The sequence below is a fragment of the Ambystoma mexicanum genome, chromosome 5p (genome assembly GCF_040938575.1).
Source record: "Ambystoma mexicanum isolate Mex_15411 chromosome 5p, UKY_AmexF1_1, whole genome shotgun sequence".
Classification (NCBI taxonomy): domain Eukaryota; kingdom Metazoa; phylum Chordata; class Amphibia; order Caudata; family Ambystomatidae; genus Ambystoma; species Ambystoma mexicanum.
In genome coordinates, this window is record NC_090930.1 from 305,022,168 (window position 1) to 305,039,896 (window position 17,729).

Genomic DNA, 17,729 nt, shown 5'->3' on the forward strand with positions numbered 1-17,729 from the left:
CTTTAGTTCTTCAATTTGTGTCTTAAGGTCTAGCAGCGCTGTTTCAGTGCCATGCAGAGGGCGGAAGCCCGATTGTCGTGAGCCAAGTAGGTGGTTGGCTTCCAGATAGTCCTGGATTTGTATGTAAGCAGCTCTATCTAAAATTTTAAGAAGAAATGACAGTGTTGATGGGTCTGTAATTGGTGGGGATAGTGGGATCCAGGGTTTGTTTTTTAAGTAACGGGAGGACCCATGATTCTTTAAGATTGGCCGGTACTGCATTAGCTTTAAATGAGGAGTTTATCAGTTTGGAGATAAAAGGGCTGTCACGGTCCATACCCCCAAACATCAGGTACAGACCTCCCTGCCCAAGGCGTTGGGTCCCATGGGGGCCTTGAAGGTCCCAAGGAATCTTGCAGGGGCTTCCTGGCGCCAGGCTCATACTGCCATCACCAACATGGCACGTTTCAGACCCAGAGAGGTACGTGCGAACCAATATGAGCGAGGGTGAAGGAATTATTTGCCGTGGGACTATTTGCTTGGGTGTGGTTGCTGGAACAACTTGCAGAAGACTATATATAAGCCACACCCTTCATACACAACACGCTTCGTGTTATTCTGCACTCCTGCAGCGCAACGCTCACCGTGTCTGCAGCTCCAGGCCAGCCATCAGCCACTCCCGTCCAGTGGTCTCGAGCTACCTGCAAATAAGAGTGAGAAAGAAGAGCAGAACAAGATACTTACCAGTCTCTTCATCTTGGCCACTCGGGAGTCCACGCTTCTTCAGAACTGAAAAGGAAAGAACATCAGATTAGCCTTGCAGACCACACGCTCTTCATCGCAGTTCAGCGCCGCACTAATACTTACCAGCGAATCATCGGAACGTCATCACTCGATCTCTGCTTCATCTTCCGATCGCCGCTCCGGGACTGCCGCATCTGTAAAACAGAAAGAAGACATCAGGTTAGCAGAGCAGTGGGAAGGCCTCATTCTGACTTATAATCCTGCACAAGGCAGCCCTCACCTGTAGGCCGCAATCCTCACGGGCTCACAATTCTTCATCACGCAGCCTTTGTTGAGGAGATTCCGCACCTGCAGAATACAAAAGCAGCAGGTTAGTTGTGCAGAAAAACAGTATCGGGTGGAAAGACTTTTGCATAGCACTGGCGCAAATCTTACCTTGGGAAGCCAGCTACCAAGAACCTCGCTCCATCGTATGCACGAAGAGGGAATCTGTGAAGAAAGGTACAGGGTGAACTTTTGCAACTTTAACTCTTAGCTATCCATATCTTTGGAATAAGACTTACCATAGAGTCACAGTTGTCTGGAACTTTCAATAGGATCAGTGAAGTAACTAGATCCTAGAACTACGACGCACCCCTGCGAACAGTGGCAGGACGGAGAGCCCGCTATTCGTAACTCAAAGGTGAGATATAGCGGGGGGTGCAAGAGGACGCCACTGGAGGGGGGAGCCGCCCTTATCCACATGGTTGGGTAACCTGTGATTTACCTTTCTAGGCAAGCCTGCTTTCGTATCGGAGGGGAGTACAAGACACAACCTGCCACCAGATCATCCAGCTCCGTTCGGCGCCCCTGTGGAGATCAGGTGAGCGTAACAAGGGGCTAGGTCTCTAGCTGCATCCTTTATTATCTCTGCTGGGCATGTGTCACCTTTACAGTTACAAGGTTTGAGGGAAAGTATTATTTTTTCTGTTTCAGTTATGAAGATAGTCTTGAATCTAAAGGGAGTGGTTGTCCTAGTCACCGAGGGTTGACTAGTTTTTGATCAGTGGGTGGTAGTAAGGCCTTTATTTTTTTTTTAGCAATTTTGCATTGTAGGGACAAGATTTTGTTCGATAGAGCATTTTGTATGTTAGTGCAACATGCTTTATTCTTTGGGGCATTGTCTACCCGTTGGATTGGGGATTCTAGTTCACGGAGGATGGAGAATAATTCTTTAGTTTTAGATTTAGCTTTCTCAATCCTGTCTTTGAAGGTGTTCTTTTTAGCTTTGGTTATTTCTTTTTTTGTACATTTTGTTCTTTTTAGCTTTGGTTATTTCTTTTTTTGTACATTTTTGCAAATTCCGTTAGATTATTTTTGTTCTTTTCACAGGGGGAGTGACGCCAAATGGACTGGAGTTTCCTTTTTTGTGATCTTAAGGATTTGGGTTGGGGAGTGAACCAGGCATTCAGGTGCGCTACTTGCCTAGCTTTGCACAGTTTAACAGCAGCGATCATGTCCAGTGCCTTAGTCATAGCATTGTTGAAGGTATTTACCAATGCGTCGGGGTTGTTACTTTCCATTCCAAAGATGGCAGGGAGGAGGAGAGGGATACGTTTTTCAGTGGTAATATCCTTCTTACTTCTGGTGGGGAGAGGCGGTGCCATGTTAGACTTAGGGCTAAGGAGGTCTAATATGGCAGAGAAATGTATTAAATGATGATCTGTCCAGGGTTGTGGGACAATATCGGTAATGTTGATGTTGCAGTTTAGTTCGGATACCCAGTCAATGGTCCTTCCTTTGATGTGCGTTGGGGAGAGGGCTTTTTTGCGTAAAACCATAGTCATTTAGTAAGGCTGCAATAGATTCAGCATGTTTATTGTCAGTATCATTAAAGCCTAGGTTGAAGTCTCCCAATAATAGTGTTTTAGAGGGATCATTAGTGTTATCGGCTAGAAGACTAGTTAGGTCGTCTTCGAAGGAGCCTAGCGGCCCAGGGGGTCTATATATCAAGTGGATAGTTAGTGCGGTTATTGGAAAGGGGCAGTTTGGCAGTGAGTACTTCACAGGATGTGAGGGGAGCTGGGGTGGCAAGTCTAATAGGGTGGTTTTTTTTTAAAGATGATGGCTAGGCCACCGCCTCTGGTGTTCGGCCCGTCCACTCTGATGATTTGGTAGTTGTCAGGTACTGCTAGCATGAGAGTTGGTCCTGCGGCCTCATGTAGCCAGGTCTCAGTTATGGCCAGCAAATCGAGATTGTCATTGTTTAAGATGTCTGCGATTTCAGTAGCATGGGCTACCATTGATCTAGAGTTAATGAGGGACCCTGTTAGCATTAAGGTACTGTCAAGGTTGGCAGCTATCAAGGTTTTGTGAGGGAGGATATTTGGTGAGGGGTGATTTTTAGGTGTTTGGTCGGTGGCATTAGTAGTTTGCGTTAGTGTAGAAGAGGGGTTCTTGGGCCGGGTAATAGTTTGATTATTGGCATTGTTAGGGAGGTTTCTATAAGGTTCAAAGATAGGAGACAATCTAGACCTAAGTCTCAAATTCCTATCCTTAGGAGGGTTTGTTTTTATGGCAATGGCCATAATGGTTATGATGGCACAGGTGTTACGCTCACCTGGTTCCCACGGGGGCGTCGACCGGAACTGGGCCGCTGTTATTTCCACCAGCGTGACATGTAGCGCCGAGATGACTGACTGGACTGGCCCGCTCAGCCTAGCTTGTCTGGCTCGCAAGAATATTCTTCTGCAAAGGAGAAGAGGAATTAACCACCCGTGGAATTGAGTGTCAACCCACCTTCCCCACTCCCGTTGTCTTCCCACTGATCACTCTTGATGTCCCCTCCTTAGTCTCACCTGTTGGTTTGGAAGGATGAGCTCTCCATCCTGCGTCGACTGCAGGGGCGCGTTGATGACCAGTTACTTCACTGGCGTAGAGGAATTGGTGAGTGTCAGTATTGACTCTAAAGTCCAATTGTTCATAATAGTTCAAATGTCTGCTCTTCACTCTGTCCGATTCCTTGCAGGTTGCTGATTAATCCACTCGAAGATTTCCAAATGGCACTCGGTAAGATTCAGGTAAGTCTATTGTGTTTTTCCCCTTAGGGGCCGGGGTACGGCGATGAAGCAGAGTTGACTGCGCCGACCCGAAATGAGGTGAGTACCTCCCGTGGTAATCAGGTAAGTCCTTGGGGGTAGCTTGTATGGCCTTAGAGAGTCCCCTTGCTCACCTTGCTGTCATTGTCTCCTTAGGTGTCGGAGGGCGGCCGCGAGATGGAGAGAGCGTGATGGAATGCTGAAGTACCACCAAGCAGGTGAGTTCAGCGCGGCGCCGTAGAAATGCAAAGCGATGCTTTTAAGACTTCTGTCTTTCAGTTCCGTGGCGAAATGGATCAGGATTCAGGTAAGGATTAAAGTTAAAACTCCTGTTCTAACCTTTATCCTTTTGTCTTCGTGTTTCAGGAGTCCCTGGACTGAAGCGGGCGAGGCTGAAGACTGGAGCTGCTGAAAACACGGTGAGCGTTACGCTGCAGCAAGCAGAATAACGCGAAGCACGTGTGGCTGTCCGGGCATGGTTTAAATAGCCTTGGAAGAAGATCCAGGTAAGTATTCTTCCACAGCCCCACCCAAGTAACAAAATAGTCCCTTCAGTAAAATAGTCCCTCCTACGCCTCATTTGGCTTGAGTCTTCACGCAGCATGGTCTGCCTCAGGTGAGTATGCAGCATGGTCTGCTTCAGGTAAGTTATCAATGATGAGCCTGGCGCCCATGGCGCCAGGATTGACTTTATCTTTATGAGCCTGGCGCCATAGGCGCCAGGACTGTACCCAAACAGCCCCTAACTGGGACTTTTGGGCATGCTCCAAGTGGCATGATGCCTGCTTCCGGGGCTGCTGGGCCTGGTCTGGTCTTCCGGGGGCAGGCATCATGACAACAGGTAAGTGGTGCAGTCTGGGCTAGTTTAGTCAAGCAGGCAAAGGTTATTGTCAAGCTATGCTGGGGTCATACCGACATCTAAGTGTTAATTCAGGGGGGGGGACTTCTGTGTTATGCCTAGCAGATGCTAATTGTAGTTGGATGCTGTGTGCTAATAGCTAGTTACAATCATGGTGTGGGATGCAGCAAGCGTTTCCAAGTAATAAGTCTGGGAAGTCCACACATCTAGATTCGAGATTGGTGCAGTCTGTCAAAAATGCCTATGACTAAAGTGTTTGCAGTGCTGGTGCTAGGGTGCAGTTTATAGAATAGGATACATTGATAGTTTTGACATGCTAAGCCTAAAGTGTACTAACAGCTAGATTCGATTTTTGTGCAAGCAGACAAAAACACTGTAAGCTGAGTTGTACTCTATTCTGGCATCTGGTACAGTTATGGCATTAAATGAGGCAAAAAAAGGCTAGTGGTATTATGATTGGGAGGTACTGTGCGCTAGATACAGATACATTTGCTAATACAATGTAATAGGCACATTATGCTCTATCTATATTAAGCTAACAGGTGGCTAATGTTCAATGCAAGAAACGAGGTCACTCAATATTGTAGCAGGCAAATAGTCATACAGTAGAGGGCATGCTAAGTGTTGATAACGATAATTCTAACATGCTGGGCCTAAAGTGAACTAACAACTAGGTGCAGTTTGAGTGCACGCGGACAAAACAGTCTAGACTGTGTTATGCTCTATGCTGGCATCTGGTATAGTTATCACTTAAATAGGCATAAAGGACTAATGGTACTATATTTGGGGGTACTCTGTGCTGGGTACAGATGTAGTTCTTATACAGGTCATAGGCACATTTATGCACTGTCTATAGTAAGCTAATAGGCAGCTAGTGTTCAATGCAAGAAAGAAGGTCACTCAATATTGTAGCAGGCAAATAGGTATGCAGTAGGGGGCATGCTAGGTGTTGATAACCAAGTCAAATATAAAACAAGCAGTAGTATGTGGCAGTCCACGTAGTACCTTGGGATAGCGTGTGCTTACAATCAAATGTCAATAGGATACAGAGTGCATGGCAGGTAACATAGGACAATCCATGCTATGAATGCAAGCGAGGCTTGTTGGCGAGTGTGGGTAGTACAGCGTGCATAATAATACAGTACCTTAGGATGTAAGTTGCTTTAGTGGGTAAATTGAGTAATGCTGTGGCTTAGTGCATGTGGCCTTCTTTTAACATTAGAATTTACTTAGCAAGTGAGTGTACATTTTACGAGTATTCACTTAACTTACTTTAAATGGATAATATTTGAAAGCTTGTGTAGGCGTGCTAATTTTCAATATCACATTAAGAGAAAAATACAATGTTGTGGTTCAGGGGTCTCCTCAGAGGTATAAGTCTCCAAGAAAGATGCTGGGGTGGATGAGGGCCATGGAGCTAACAAGGCCTGTGAATTCCACAAGGAACATTTTGTGGGTGCCTGGTGGTCTGTTGATCAGGTGGAAAGTTGTGGCATGCGCTGGTGAAGTAGAGAAGTGTCAGGTGAGTAGTTACATGGATGTGAGCACTGAGGATTCTTACACTGTGCCAGGTCAGTTGGATTTGTGAGTTACCCTAGTGCCACCAACTAACTATTGGGTATGATTGAGCTTTACTATACTTTTTTCCTTGAAGTACAAAGCTGTCAAGTTGTGGAGAAACATGTTTCTGTGATGAAGTTGTCACGTTTGTGCGGAGTTAATGTTGGAAATGTTGGTGGCGAATGCAACCACAGTATGTGCATTAATGGACATGAGGCGATATGGTTGGTTGTTTGTTAGCTGTAATGAAGTGGATGTGGAAAAGATTACTTTGCTTGAACAGTGATTGTATTGCTTATTGATGGTATGTCTGTGCATAGTGGATTGTGGCATATATTTAAACTTAACTTGGATGGTGGGACCAGGAGCTATGGCACTTGGCGCTATCTGGCCTGAAGAGACGCCACTGGTGAATTTGTTGCTGCAGCCTGTCTCTTCTTCAGCCCTCTGCATTGGATGCCCAGGAAAGATAGACTGCAAAGCCTGCTAAACACCGGTGCCCGGGAGGTGCGGGGAAGGGCACATGACCAAACCCGTCATGCAATCCTACCCTTGATTACACACTCCCTTTGGGTCAAATACACAAGCCATTTGAACCCTCAAGATCGGGAGTGGGCATCTTACATTTAAATAGGACAATATTAAAGCCTGAAAAACCTTTTGGAGTTGATCTACAGGGCAAAAAAGCCCTTGAAAGCTTTCAATTACCATTTCAGACAGTGAGTTGCTCTGACAGGTCTTTGTACTATGGGGCATGCTGAAAAATGAACATTTCACTTTGGACATCACAATGCCACAGCACTTTTCCATCCCCCATGCTGATTTTGTAGGTGAGCTTACTGGAATTGAAAATGTCAGAATGATCTAAGGTTGATTCTCTTCGGCTCTTTCCCATCTAGTCCCATGTATGTAGCTTATTGACTGAGCCCAGTAGTGATTCCTCCCAGAGCTGTACTGTTGTTGTATCATTTGTAATGCGCTCCGATGCTTCTATTCATAGGAAAAGATCCTTTAGATCTGGATTTGGCCGATGCCTTGGATGACAGGAATGATGGAGTGAAGCCAAAGCCCGACATCGGAGGAGGTATGTGAATACTGATCAATTAGGCTTCCCTTGTATCATCCAAGAGAGCATATGCAAATAAATGCAGTCACTTAATTTTATTGATGCCTTATATTGGGGAAAATCATGTCTGCAAATTATTTTGATTACGAGCAATATCTTGTACCAATTTTTGTTTTTGATCCAAGCTTTGTTCAAGAATATCATAATCCTATTTTTAAATTTAAAATGAAACATGTTTTACTCAAAATAAAATGCATGGTGTTAGTGTGGGTGTGTACTACAGTATTAAGTGTTTAATCGGCTTCAAATATTTGATTCATATTGTGATATGCATTGGTCAGTGAATGCGCTGTAATATTATATTTGTGTCATATACTACACACATCGCCATTGTAGTCGTCTTAAAGCACTGGACGTGGTCTGTAGGGCGAAGATGAAACCATTCAAGGGTTCTTGTGGTTTATATATCGGGAACACTAGTTCTATATAAAGAATACAATGGGAGCATTCCGTTGCATCTATTTTCCTAGGATGTAGCCATTGAAACGGTTTCTGGTGATACTGTAAAACATCTGTGACTGAAATATCTGTAAATTAGATCTGTAAATTAAAAGCTGTTGGACTACAAATTGAAGATTTCGTATCCCTTAACGGTTTGCATGGCATTTGTGACATGTCAAACCTGCTTTTCTTGGTATTGGACATGTGCAGTAATGGCATGCGCCCTCACAGCCCATCTGACTCCCCCTCGTCACGTAGCACCATTAAACTGAAATGAAATCCTTTTCATGTATTCCGTAGCTACCATGATTGTGGATGTTAAGCGACCCTGTGACATGTGGGTGTTCCTTACTTGGCTATGCTGGCCACCTACAATATTTCAAACTTGTTCTTTCAAAATGCTTGCTCACCCAAAAAACCTGCTGTTACTTGAGGTGACACCTACCTCCTTAGTGTGTATGGATTCTTCAACACAACACTGAGACACATACAGTAGCCTAGCAAAGTGTCTCAAGTTGTGCAATCAATTAAAAAAACGCAGTGTGCTAAGTGAGCTTGTATCTATGCTTATGCGTTTCCAGTAAGGGCAAAGATCTCCTACAAAGGTTCTCCGGTCTCCACTGTGTGCTAAAGCAAGGAGCCACAATGTCTTTCTAACATGCTGAGCGCCTTACCTTTACCATGAGTTATCTCATAAGATGCTGTTTGCACGCAGGGGGGTTAGTAAAGTAAGAGACACCCCGGTACTGATTAAATCTCTCCTTTCAGATAAACAAAAAACAGCATGGGCTTATACAGGCAACAAACTAGCTGCCTCGGAGATGCTCTTTACCTTATGGTGATCCATATTTAATTTCTGGGGAGACTGAAGTACTCCCTGCGCTGTTGAACCCAATCCATGACAAATTGGCCCTCTCTGCTGTGTGCCCACCAAGCTTCAGCAATGGAGTCCTTTGCATCAATCTTTAGTCTACAGAATTGATATTCTGGTATTCTATCGCTCTATGCTTGTTCCTCGAACAGGCCTTTCTAAGCGACTGATCTGTCGAGGTTCCCAACTACGGAGTGAACATATTTTGTTTTGAAAGCACATCTGTCACAATCCCTCTTTTGATTGCTGCTGATTCATTGTCTTCAATCTGTGCCTTACTTCCCTCATTCTGCCAAACCAGTGATGCACATTTAACATTGGACCCGCCTGTCCGCATTCATTCATTCATGTGTGGGAAACCTAATTATTATTGTGGTATTTATTGAACGCAGACCTAGCTTCGAGAAGCAACAGAGCACTTTACAGAGGTATAAGCCAATAGAGAAACGTAATGGAGCGCTTTACAGGGCTGTACAACATTACAGATGCATAACAGAGCGCTTTTCGGTGGTAACAGAAAAGGTATACAGCGGAGGGTAGGATACAGGGGCAAAGAGGAGGGGTACAGTTGTACTAGGTGGCAGGGAGGAGAGAGACCTAAGCTCTCTTGCTCTATGGGGAGTTTAAGATTGCTGCTGACAGCAAACATTTTGATGTAGGGGACCAGATGGATTTCAGCCTTTTGCTCTCCACTGCTTGCATCCATGAGTCTTGTCTCATCTTAAATTCAGGTTGCTGAGCAGGTATAAAGATTTCAAGAGAATCATAATTTCTAGGGAGTTTACTTTTGCCAAGACACTAAACTAAGGTTGAGTTTTAATCATGCAGCAATCTCATTTTCCGGCTTACATCGTGGGTATCTTTTGATGTGTGTTGTATCCTGTCTCCCAGGTATTTGATCACTTTTGATTCCTATCTCACAAGACAACCTTTATACTCCTCTTGGTTTACCTCTGCTGAAATTTGCATGATGCTGGAATTTGCCCAATTAACTCTGTAGGTTGCCACGCAAAAAAGATTTCAGACAGAGCTTTCATGGAAGAGTAAGGGTCAATCATTGCAAAAAGCACATCTTCGACGAGTAGACAGAGCTGGCTAAGGGACATGGTCAGACTAGCATCCATTGAAAAGGTTAGCTTCAGGACATGAGAAAACGTATTTAAAGACATTTGAGAGGGATTCATGGACATTGTTATTATTATTATTTTTATTTTTATTGAATTTGAGCGCAGCCCTAGCTTTGAGTTGTAACAGAACACTTTACAGAAGTATACTACTATACTGATACATACCCAAGCACTTTACAGAGATATACAACGGTACAGATGCATAACAGAGCGCTTTTCAGAGGTAACAGAGCAGCTATATAGCAGGCGGGTGGGATACAGAGGAGAGAGGTACAGCTGTACTGGGTGGCAGGGAGGAGAGGGCTGGGCGACGTCTAGCGAGTCAGGTGGCGCAAGGGGTGATGTGATGGCCTAGGTGTTGAGGCAGAGTGATTCCTTGAAGAGGTGGGGTTTGAGTTCTTTTCTGAATTTTCTGACTGGGAGGATGTTCCATAGTCTTGGGGCGTAGGCAGAGAAGGCTTGTTTTCTGGTCCTTTCCTTTTTGCTGCAGAAAATTTCAAGTCTGCATGTGTCCTGGCTTCTGGTGGTGCGCTGTCCACCGGAGAGGTGTTGAATTTTTCTGCAAGGTAGCTGGGTGACTTGAGGGCAACTGTCTTATAGATGAAGGTTTGTCTGATGGGTTTCTGCTAGAATCGCTTGACTGGGGCGGTGTGCAGGAGGTTGAATGGCACGGCACGGTTGAAAGGCACGGCTAGGTGGTCAGACCAGTCAAGTCAAGCAGGAGAGGAGAACTGAAGTAGAGGGAAGATGGTGCTGTGATGATTAGGTAGAGAAGGTTGCCTTTCTCCTTGTGTTGGGACTTTCGTGTGCTGTGTGAGGATGAGGCTGTCGAGGAGAGCTTTCTTCATCGGTTTGTTGGCCTTGTTGCCTGGGAAGATGTTGGCGTGAGTGAGGGACATGGTGGTGACCAGGTCAGTGAAGTCTCTGAAGGCAGTGTTGGGTTTGGGTTGTCTGTAGATGAGATGGAAGGTGACGGTGTCCATTGGAGAGACCAGGAAGCGGCAGGAGAGGACTTCAAAGGAGCAATGTTGTCGATGTCAAGTTTGGTGCAGGGCCACGGGGTCTTGTGGGCGACTGCAAGGCCTCCACCGGTCTTGTTCGGTCAGTCTCTGTGTTGGATGCTGTAGCCGTTGGGACTAGGACATGTAAGATGTGGGTGGAGGTGGGTGTCCACCAGGTCTAGGTGATGAAGATGGCATCAAGGTCGTGTCTGGTAATGAGGTCTGTGATGTCTGTTGCATGGGTGATAGCTGAGGGGACGTTGGTAAGCATCAACATCCGTGTTGTAGACGGTGAGGGGGTGCTGATGGACTTGGAGCTGATGTGGTTGAGGTTGCTGCATTGCGTAGTCCATGCCGTAGAGCGGGATCAATGTTGTTGGCATTGCCTGCTGATGGTGGGGATGGCCTGTGGGGGCAGAGGGAGAAAACGCATGTCGGCGCATGCTTACCTGTTGTCTGAGCAGGGGTTTGGGCCTTGACTCCTCCTGGACCGAACAGCTCCAAACAGGAATTGCCTGTTTTTTCATCTGCCCTTCACTTCGGAAACCCGGGCAAGAGACCCCCTTGATCTAAGAGTTAAGCACAAAAAGTAAGAGGGAGAGCTAAGGTGGGCGGGGCTTGGGCCAGGTGACCTAGATCCTCTTGCATCTGCTCACCAACTGCTCTTGTCCAGAAAATATTTTTGCCCACAATAGCGTGACTGTTAAGTCCAGGGAGCTGAAGGGTCCGGAAATATGGAGGATGTCGGACACAGGGTCTGAGGAAGAATTAATCTATCCCTTGCATAGAACAACTCAAGAAATGCAACCGCTCTTGATTACAGAAACACATCAACAGTGAGGCTATTGGTGGACATTGATGGTGCTGTAGCTGTGTGTTGACACGATTGTGACTGTCATGGTAAAAATATTTATAAAAATTGGATCTCATTTGTGCACTGAACCCCATTAATAGTGCCCCATTGTAGAAGCCCTCAGTTTGTACATGTGTGAAATGGTCAAGATGGTCAAACTCGCACGTTTCCATAGTAGTTGCATGTTTGTGGTTTGACGTAGTCCTCACCCTGGCTCTATCCCAAGGCCAGGACAGGATTCTGCAGCCCAGAAAAACCAGCCTACCAGATGACTGCCATGGGAAACCTGTTCACAGTGGAGGGAAGTAGCTGCAGAGCCTCCCTCCAAACCTATGACCAAAGGGATGTGATCTCTAGACTAGTAGACGTGAGAGTAAAGGACTAAACCGTTTAACAAGGGATGAGGCGTTCCCCATAAAGTAGTAGGTCATAACTTTATTCTGCATAAATACCATTAATTAAAAAACAGAAAATGCGTATAGCGAGAAAAGAAAATGCATTGTACAATCAAATCGCAATAAATACTGAATTTAAAATATGAAAATAATAGTTCATATTTTAAAAAAAGTTAAAAGGAAGCAGAGCAAGCTCCCTGCCTCAAAAAGACATGGCCTAACCGGTTATACCACTATTCACTAGGGGCCAGGCAATAGGCTGACCTCACTGCTAACACAGCCAAGCCCTATGAACGTAACGGGCAACCACGAACACTGGTGCTCTGTAGCTTTTACAAAATGTCAATGCATCTACAGTTGATCGAAGGCCAATAGCTCTAAAAACCAGTGTTAAATACTGGCATGTTAAGGGTTTCACCACTTTGCAAATAAGAAATGGGTTATAGTTTAGTTACCTGCCCTGCATAAAGGCATGTACCCGACCAATTAAGTTCCCAAGATTTAGTAAAGGAGGCCAATGGCAGCTTCTCCACCCTGAAATACAGTCAAAATAACGTTGAAGACAGTCTTGTACAGTAAATAGTCTTGACCGAATTTTAGCCTCTTGGCTGACTCTACCAAATTCTCCCTAAATCCAACAGTTGCTGTTCTCTTGATCCTAAGTATGGCTGGTTTATCTACGTTGTGAGGATTTTCCCACAACCCAGCATCATTTAATGCAATCAAGGATTCCTTTACGTAAGCAACCCACAGTATGCTTGTGCCACCTTCCAAATTCAAGAGATGTCTCAACGGATCTTGATGCTTTCCAAGGCCTTTTGTGTACCATAACCTGACCCAATACAAGACTAGTTTAAGGGAAACTGACTCCTATTGTGCAGATATCAAGCGCAAAATGTAATAGCGCAGCGGGCAAACCTTTGGGAAATAGTAACAGCTGTTTGAGAAACATATTTTCCATCCCAACTAATGCTCAAGTGATGCCATATCCCCAAATATCTATGCCAAAAATGTCAGGATTGCCTTTTTTGTGTAATTCTATAACTGGGAAATGGCACCACTCCCATGTATATTAGAAAAGATTTGGTTGCCCCACTAGACTTTCCCAAATTAGTACACACGTTTCCTATTTGTGCAGGCCATCCACCATTCTCATGAAATCTGATTCCCAGGTAGTCGTAAAATGATACCTGCTCTAATTTGGATTTGTCACTGCAATGGACAAAACACTATGTTTGGAAAACTGGTTTAAATATCAAAACCTTAGTTTTCTCAATATTCAGGTTCAAATCAAGGTCCTTACACTTACTCAGAAAAACATCCAGGGAGACCTTCAGACCTTGTGGTGAGCTGGACAGAATTACAGCATCATCTGCGTAGAATAAAGCTGGATATTTATCCAGGCCCATCCTAGGACAGTCCATGCAATTCAGTAATAACGGATCAATTATCTCTTCAATGTAAACACAGAAAAGCATGGGCGCAAGAACGCGCCCCTGCCTTGCACCCTTGTTTATACCAAAAGGAGCTGTAATTTCACCAGCAAGACCATAATGCACCACTGCTAAATTATCAAAGTACAATGATTGTATAATAGAAAGTAAATGTAAATGGGCATTCTTTACTTTAAAATCTGCCAAAGGGTTTCCTGTGATACTCCACCGAAGGCCGTCCTAAAATCCACAAACACAGCAGACTGCTTCATTTTCAGCAGTACAGTGTATTTCTGAATCATCCCTTGTGCCTACATGCAACCATAAGGGACATTGCTGGCTTTGACAATGCTGGATTGAATGTCCCTAAGGAACGTCAAGATGCAGAGTGAGCAATGTGCGTGTGGACTTGATCAGGCTTTCTCTGCGACTACTGGTGGAATATGTGTTGTACAGGGTGGGTTCTAGTGACTTGACACTGAGGCAAAACCTGAATATAGGGAAAAGAGAGCAAAGGGAACAGTTTGGTCACTTGAGCTTGTGGATCTCCATTTGTGGGTGGGAAGAAGTGCAGTGGACGAAAGAGGCTGAGCATCACAAAGGCAGGCCTAAAGATGCCATGGTGAGCTGTGGCTGAAAACACCCCTGGAGCAGACGGGAGTCCTGTGGAGCTGAGGCTTGAAAACATTTATCGGCTCTGAGCCAGCAAGAGGATGGAGGCTGCTACAGGTCCCTTTTAGAAGGTCACACCAGTTCAAAGATGTGCATACCCCAGGCCTCTAAGAGAAAGGGTAAGAAAAGCAAAGGTGTAAACCAATCCAAAGAAGCGAGACAAGGAGAGTGAGAAGAGAAGGCCTAGATGAAGCTGGTTCCAAGAGCATTGAGGGACACTGCAGACCGTGGCAGAGCTACGGGGTGCAGTTTCCCCTCTGGCCCACTTGTCAGTACCTGTTGAACCCCCCCCCCCCCTGCCTCCTGCAGTGCTAGTAACGCTGGGGCACTCTTCTCACTTATATATTTAACACATTGTATGTGCACTGGCCCCAGATTCCTGAGCACCCACGTGTTCAAGCCATTCTGTGGCGCACCGGATCTGCGTGTATTTGTCCTCTACTTCCCACCTGCAGCACTCCCTCCTTGCCTGAAGAGCCCTGCAAAGCAGAAGACCTAAAGGTGCGTAGTGATGGTGTTTTTACTTTATTTATGGTTCATGCATGTTTGAATGTAATTCAAGCAGTGTTTGTGAACGTTTTTTGAGTCTGAGCGTTTATGAATGTTATTGTGTCTTGTGTGTGGGAGTCTGCCTGGGTATAAGTGCGAGCATGAATGCAATGCACGCATGTGTTTGTATGGGTGGGAGGGGTGACAGGAGCAACCCTTAAATCTATTATGGGTGCATTTTTATGAAAGTGATGTTCTATGAACATACTATCAGCATAGCTTGTGGCAGCATCTTCATTAAAGTGATTTACAGTGACTATACTGGCATAGATTGTGGTGGCAGCTCCATGAAATTCGTTTACAGTGGCTATTGCTGGCATAGATTGTGGCAGCAGCTTCATGCCTGGGCATTGTTTAAGCACTTTTGGGATTGGTGCTGTTCATGCACTTTTTGTCCAAGTTAATGTTTGATTTAAAAAAGATACTATCAAGCAATGTTCATGTAGTTTATGTAAATGTGGTCAGTTAGGCCCCTATCAAATACAAGATGGTGGTGAAAAACATGTATGCATGTCATATATTGTGTGTAATGTATGTAATATCATGATGCTTATGCACTTTATCGATTTTGTTTTTCAAATGTTTGATTAAAATATTTATTGAATCGTTTTTTGTTGCTTCTTTAAGTTGAATGAGTTTCGTTCTGATGTGAGATTTTCAAACTATGATGTTTTTTTAAGTAGTGAATATTTAAACATATGTTACCCATCAATTATAATTGTTTAGTCAATTGATATGATATGGCATTTATAATGCTCCTGTACACAAGTGTTTCTAGACGTGACAAGACAAAGAGGGAGAAACATAGGGAGGACAAAACAACAATCTTTCTAGGCCCTGTGCGGGGAAGTGGAAGGGGCGAAGGGCCGAGGGGGGTGGAGAAGTGCAGGTAACTCGCAGCCAGCATGTAGCGCAGTGCAGTAACTCAAAAAGTGCAGCCAACAGGTGGCTCATAAGTGCAGAGAGAAGGGACTGTAGGATTGTACATACAGACCACAAGTGCTAGGGGAGCCGGGAGGCAGTGTGAAGTGCAACTGGACATGCAGGAGCCTGGTCCCAAGTTCAGAGGGTAGCCAGCTGACCAGTGCGTGGAGCAGTTGGACATCAGCAGGGGAGAGGAAGAGAGAAAACAGAAGCGAAGAGGAAGGTCTTGAGTTGCTTCCAGAACCGGAGGTGGTTCTGCTCAAGTTTGAGGGCGGCAGGGAGGCTATTCCAGAGGGAGACCCCAGCCGAAGATGGAGATCTGCCCCCAACTCTCTGCTTGGAAAAGCGACTGACCCTCAGAGTTGGAAGTGGATGAGTGGAGAGCTTGAGAAGGAAGGGGTTTAGGAAGTTGGAGGTAGCGTGGTCCCAGGCCCAAGATAGCCTTGTGGACGATGCAGAGGGTCTTGAACTTGATCCTTGCCGCAACTGGGAGCCAATGAAGGGATTTCAGAGCTTGAGAGATACAATCCATGTGCTTGAGGCCAAGGACAAGTCTCGCAGTCCTGCTCTGGATAAGTTGTAGAGGTTGGAGAGTAGAGGCAGGAAGATTTAGAAAGAGGCTGTTGCAGTAGTCCAGCCTAGAGAGGACCAGAGCTCTGGGGACAGTGAGCTTCTGGGAGAAAGTGAGGAAGGAATGAATACCTCTGAGGAGTTGCAGCTGATAGTTTGACTTCTTAGAGACGTCAGAGATGTGGGGAGAGGAGAGGGAGGAGTCGAAGATGATCCAAAGGTTCTTAGCCTCACAGGTAGGAGCAGGAAGAGGGCCCAGAGTGGGTGGCCAGAGAGAGAGAGGAATGGAGGGAGCAGGTGTTCCGAAGAGGAGAATCTCGATCTTACTTGCTCTTCATGAGTGTTCAGGGACCAGTGTTTACTAGGCATATATTGTGGCTGCAGCTTCCTGAAAGTGAGCAAACAGAATATGGTCACTGTACATAACTTCCATAAATCTGAGGCAGACTACTGACTTGTAAGAACATGACGCCAGTATTGTAACTGTAATCTATTATTGCAGTTTAGTTGTGATGTCACAGTGCCTACTGCCTGAGTCAACACAAAGGGGAGTTCCAGTTGCCACTGCAGCACTTCATTATAACATATTGTTTAGATTCCCTTCTTCTAGGATTGCTCTGGCACCTTATAGCCATTAATTCTGTGGCCACTTTACCCTGGCACTGATGATGCAGTGATTGTAGTATTGTAAAGCTGCAGTGTGTTTGGCCATTCACAGTGCCAGAGTAAAGGGGGTAGTGTGTTTTGCCATTCTAATACTGACTATGCATGGTTGTGTTGCAAAGTGGTGGTGTGTTTTGCTTCCTCAGCTGCAGAGTAAAATATGACCATAGTTCTACACATAACGCCTTGAGAGTGTGATGGATGGTTTGAATTCGGTGGAATGTTTTCAAAATGGTATAAAATAGAAAACTGGTCATTTTTCATGCTATCCTCAAACACCTGTCCGCAGAATGTGGCTCACTGCCAGGGTACATTGTGCAAGGGCCTTGGCCTCAGGCCATATATGATTTCTTTGTTTCAATTACATGCAATACACGGTTTGTTAGGTACCAACTTACATATTGTCCACAATAATGTGTAAATAGTGAACACTGCATGGAATAGGTTTTAATGTAGGCTGCTTTACACAGAATGCCATACTTCTAATATTACATTTTTAAAGATGAAAGCATTAAAAGGATTACCTAGAACAAAGCTTTGCAGTGCAACTGTTGATGTATACTAACTATGTTTAAAGCAGTGAACACTGCAAGTAGGTCATTGTCCTGTTTAGTCAACTGTGTAGGTATTCTTTGAAATGTATGTTACTGGAATAATAATGGTGTATTTGTATTGCAGTTTTAAAGATGAAAGTGTGAAAAGTCTTACCTGTAATAAAACCTTCAATGTAATTAACTTTGTAAATTAGACACCCCTTGTCGTAATCTAACTGTTACATTTAAAACAATGAACACTGCAGGTATACGTTCATTATGTGATCTTTGGTTTAAGAAATATTCAACAGGATCCACTGCTGCAACAACATCATGGCACTTGCACAATATC

The 17,729-nt window shown here is 44.9% G+C and overlaps 1 protein-coding gene across 2 annotated transcripts in view; it reads left to right on the forward strand.

Moving 5' to 3' along the window:
• The window catches only part of CD99L2 (CD99 molecule like 2), a 629,818-nt gene that overhangs the window by 394,851 nt on the left and 217,238 nt on the right, over window positions 1–17,729 (forward strand). For both annotated transcript variants that reach the window (XM_069612743.1, XM_069612744.1), the window contains exon 6: window positions 7,220–7,303. In XM_069612743.1, coding sequence (XP_069468844.1) covers window positions 7,220–7,303 — 84 coding nt within the window. The remainder of the gene's footprint in view (window positions 1–7,219; window positions 7,304–17,729) is intronic.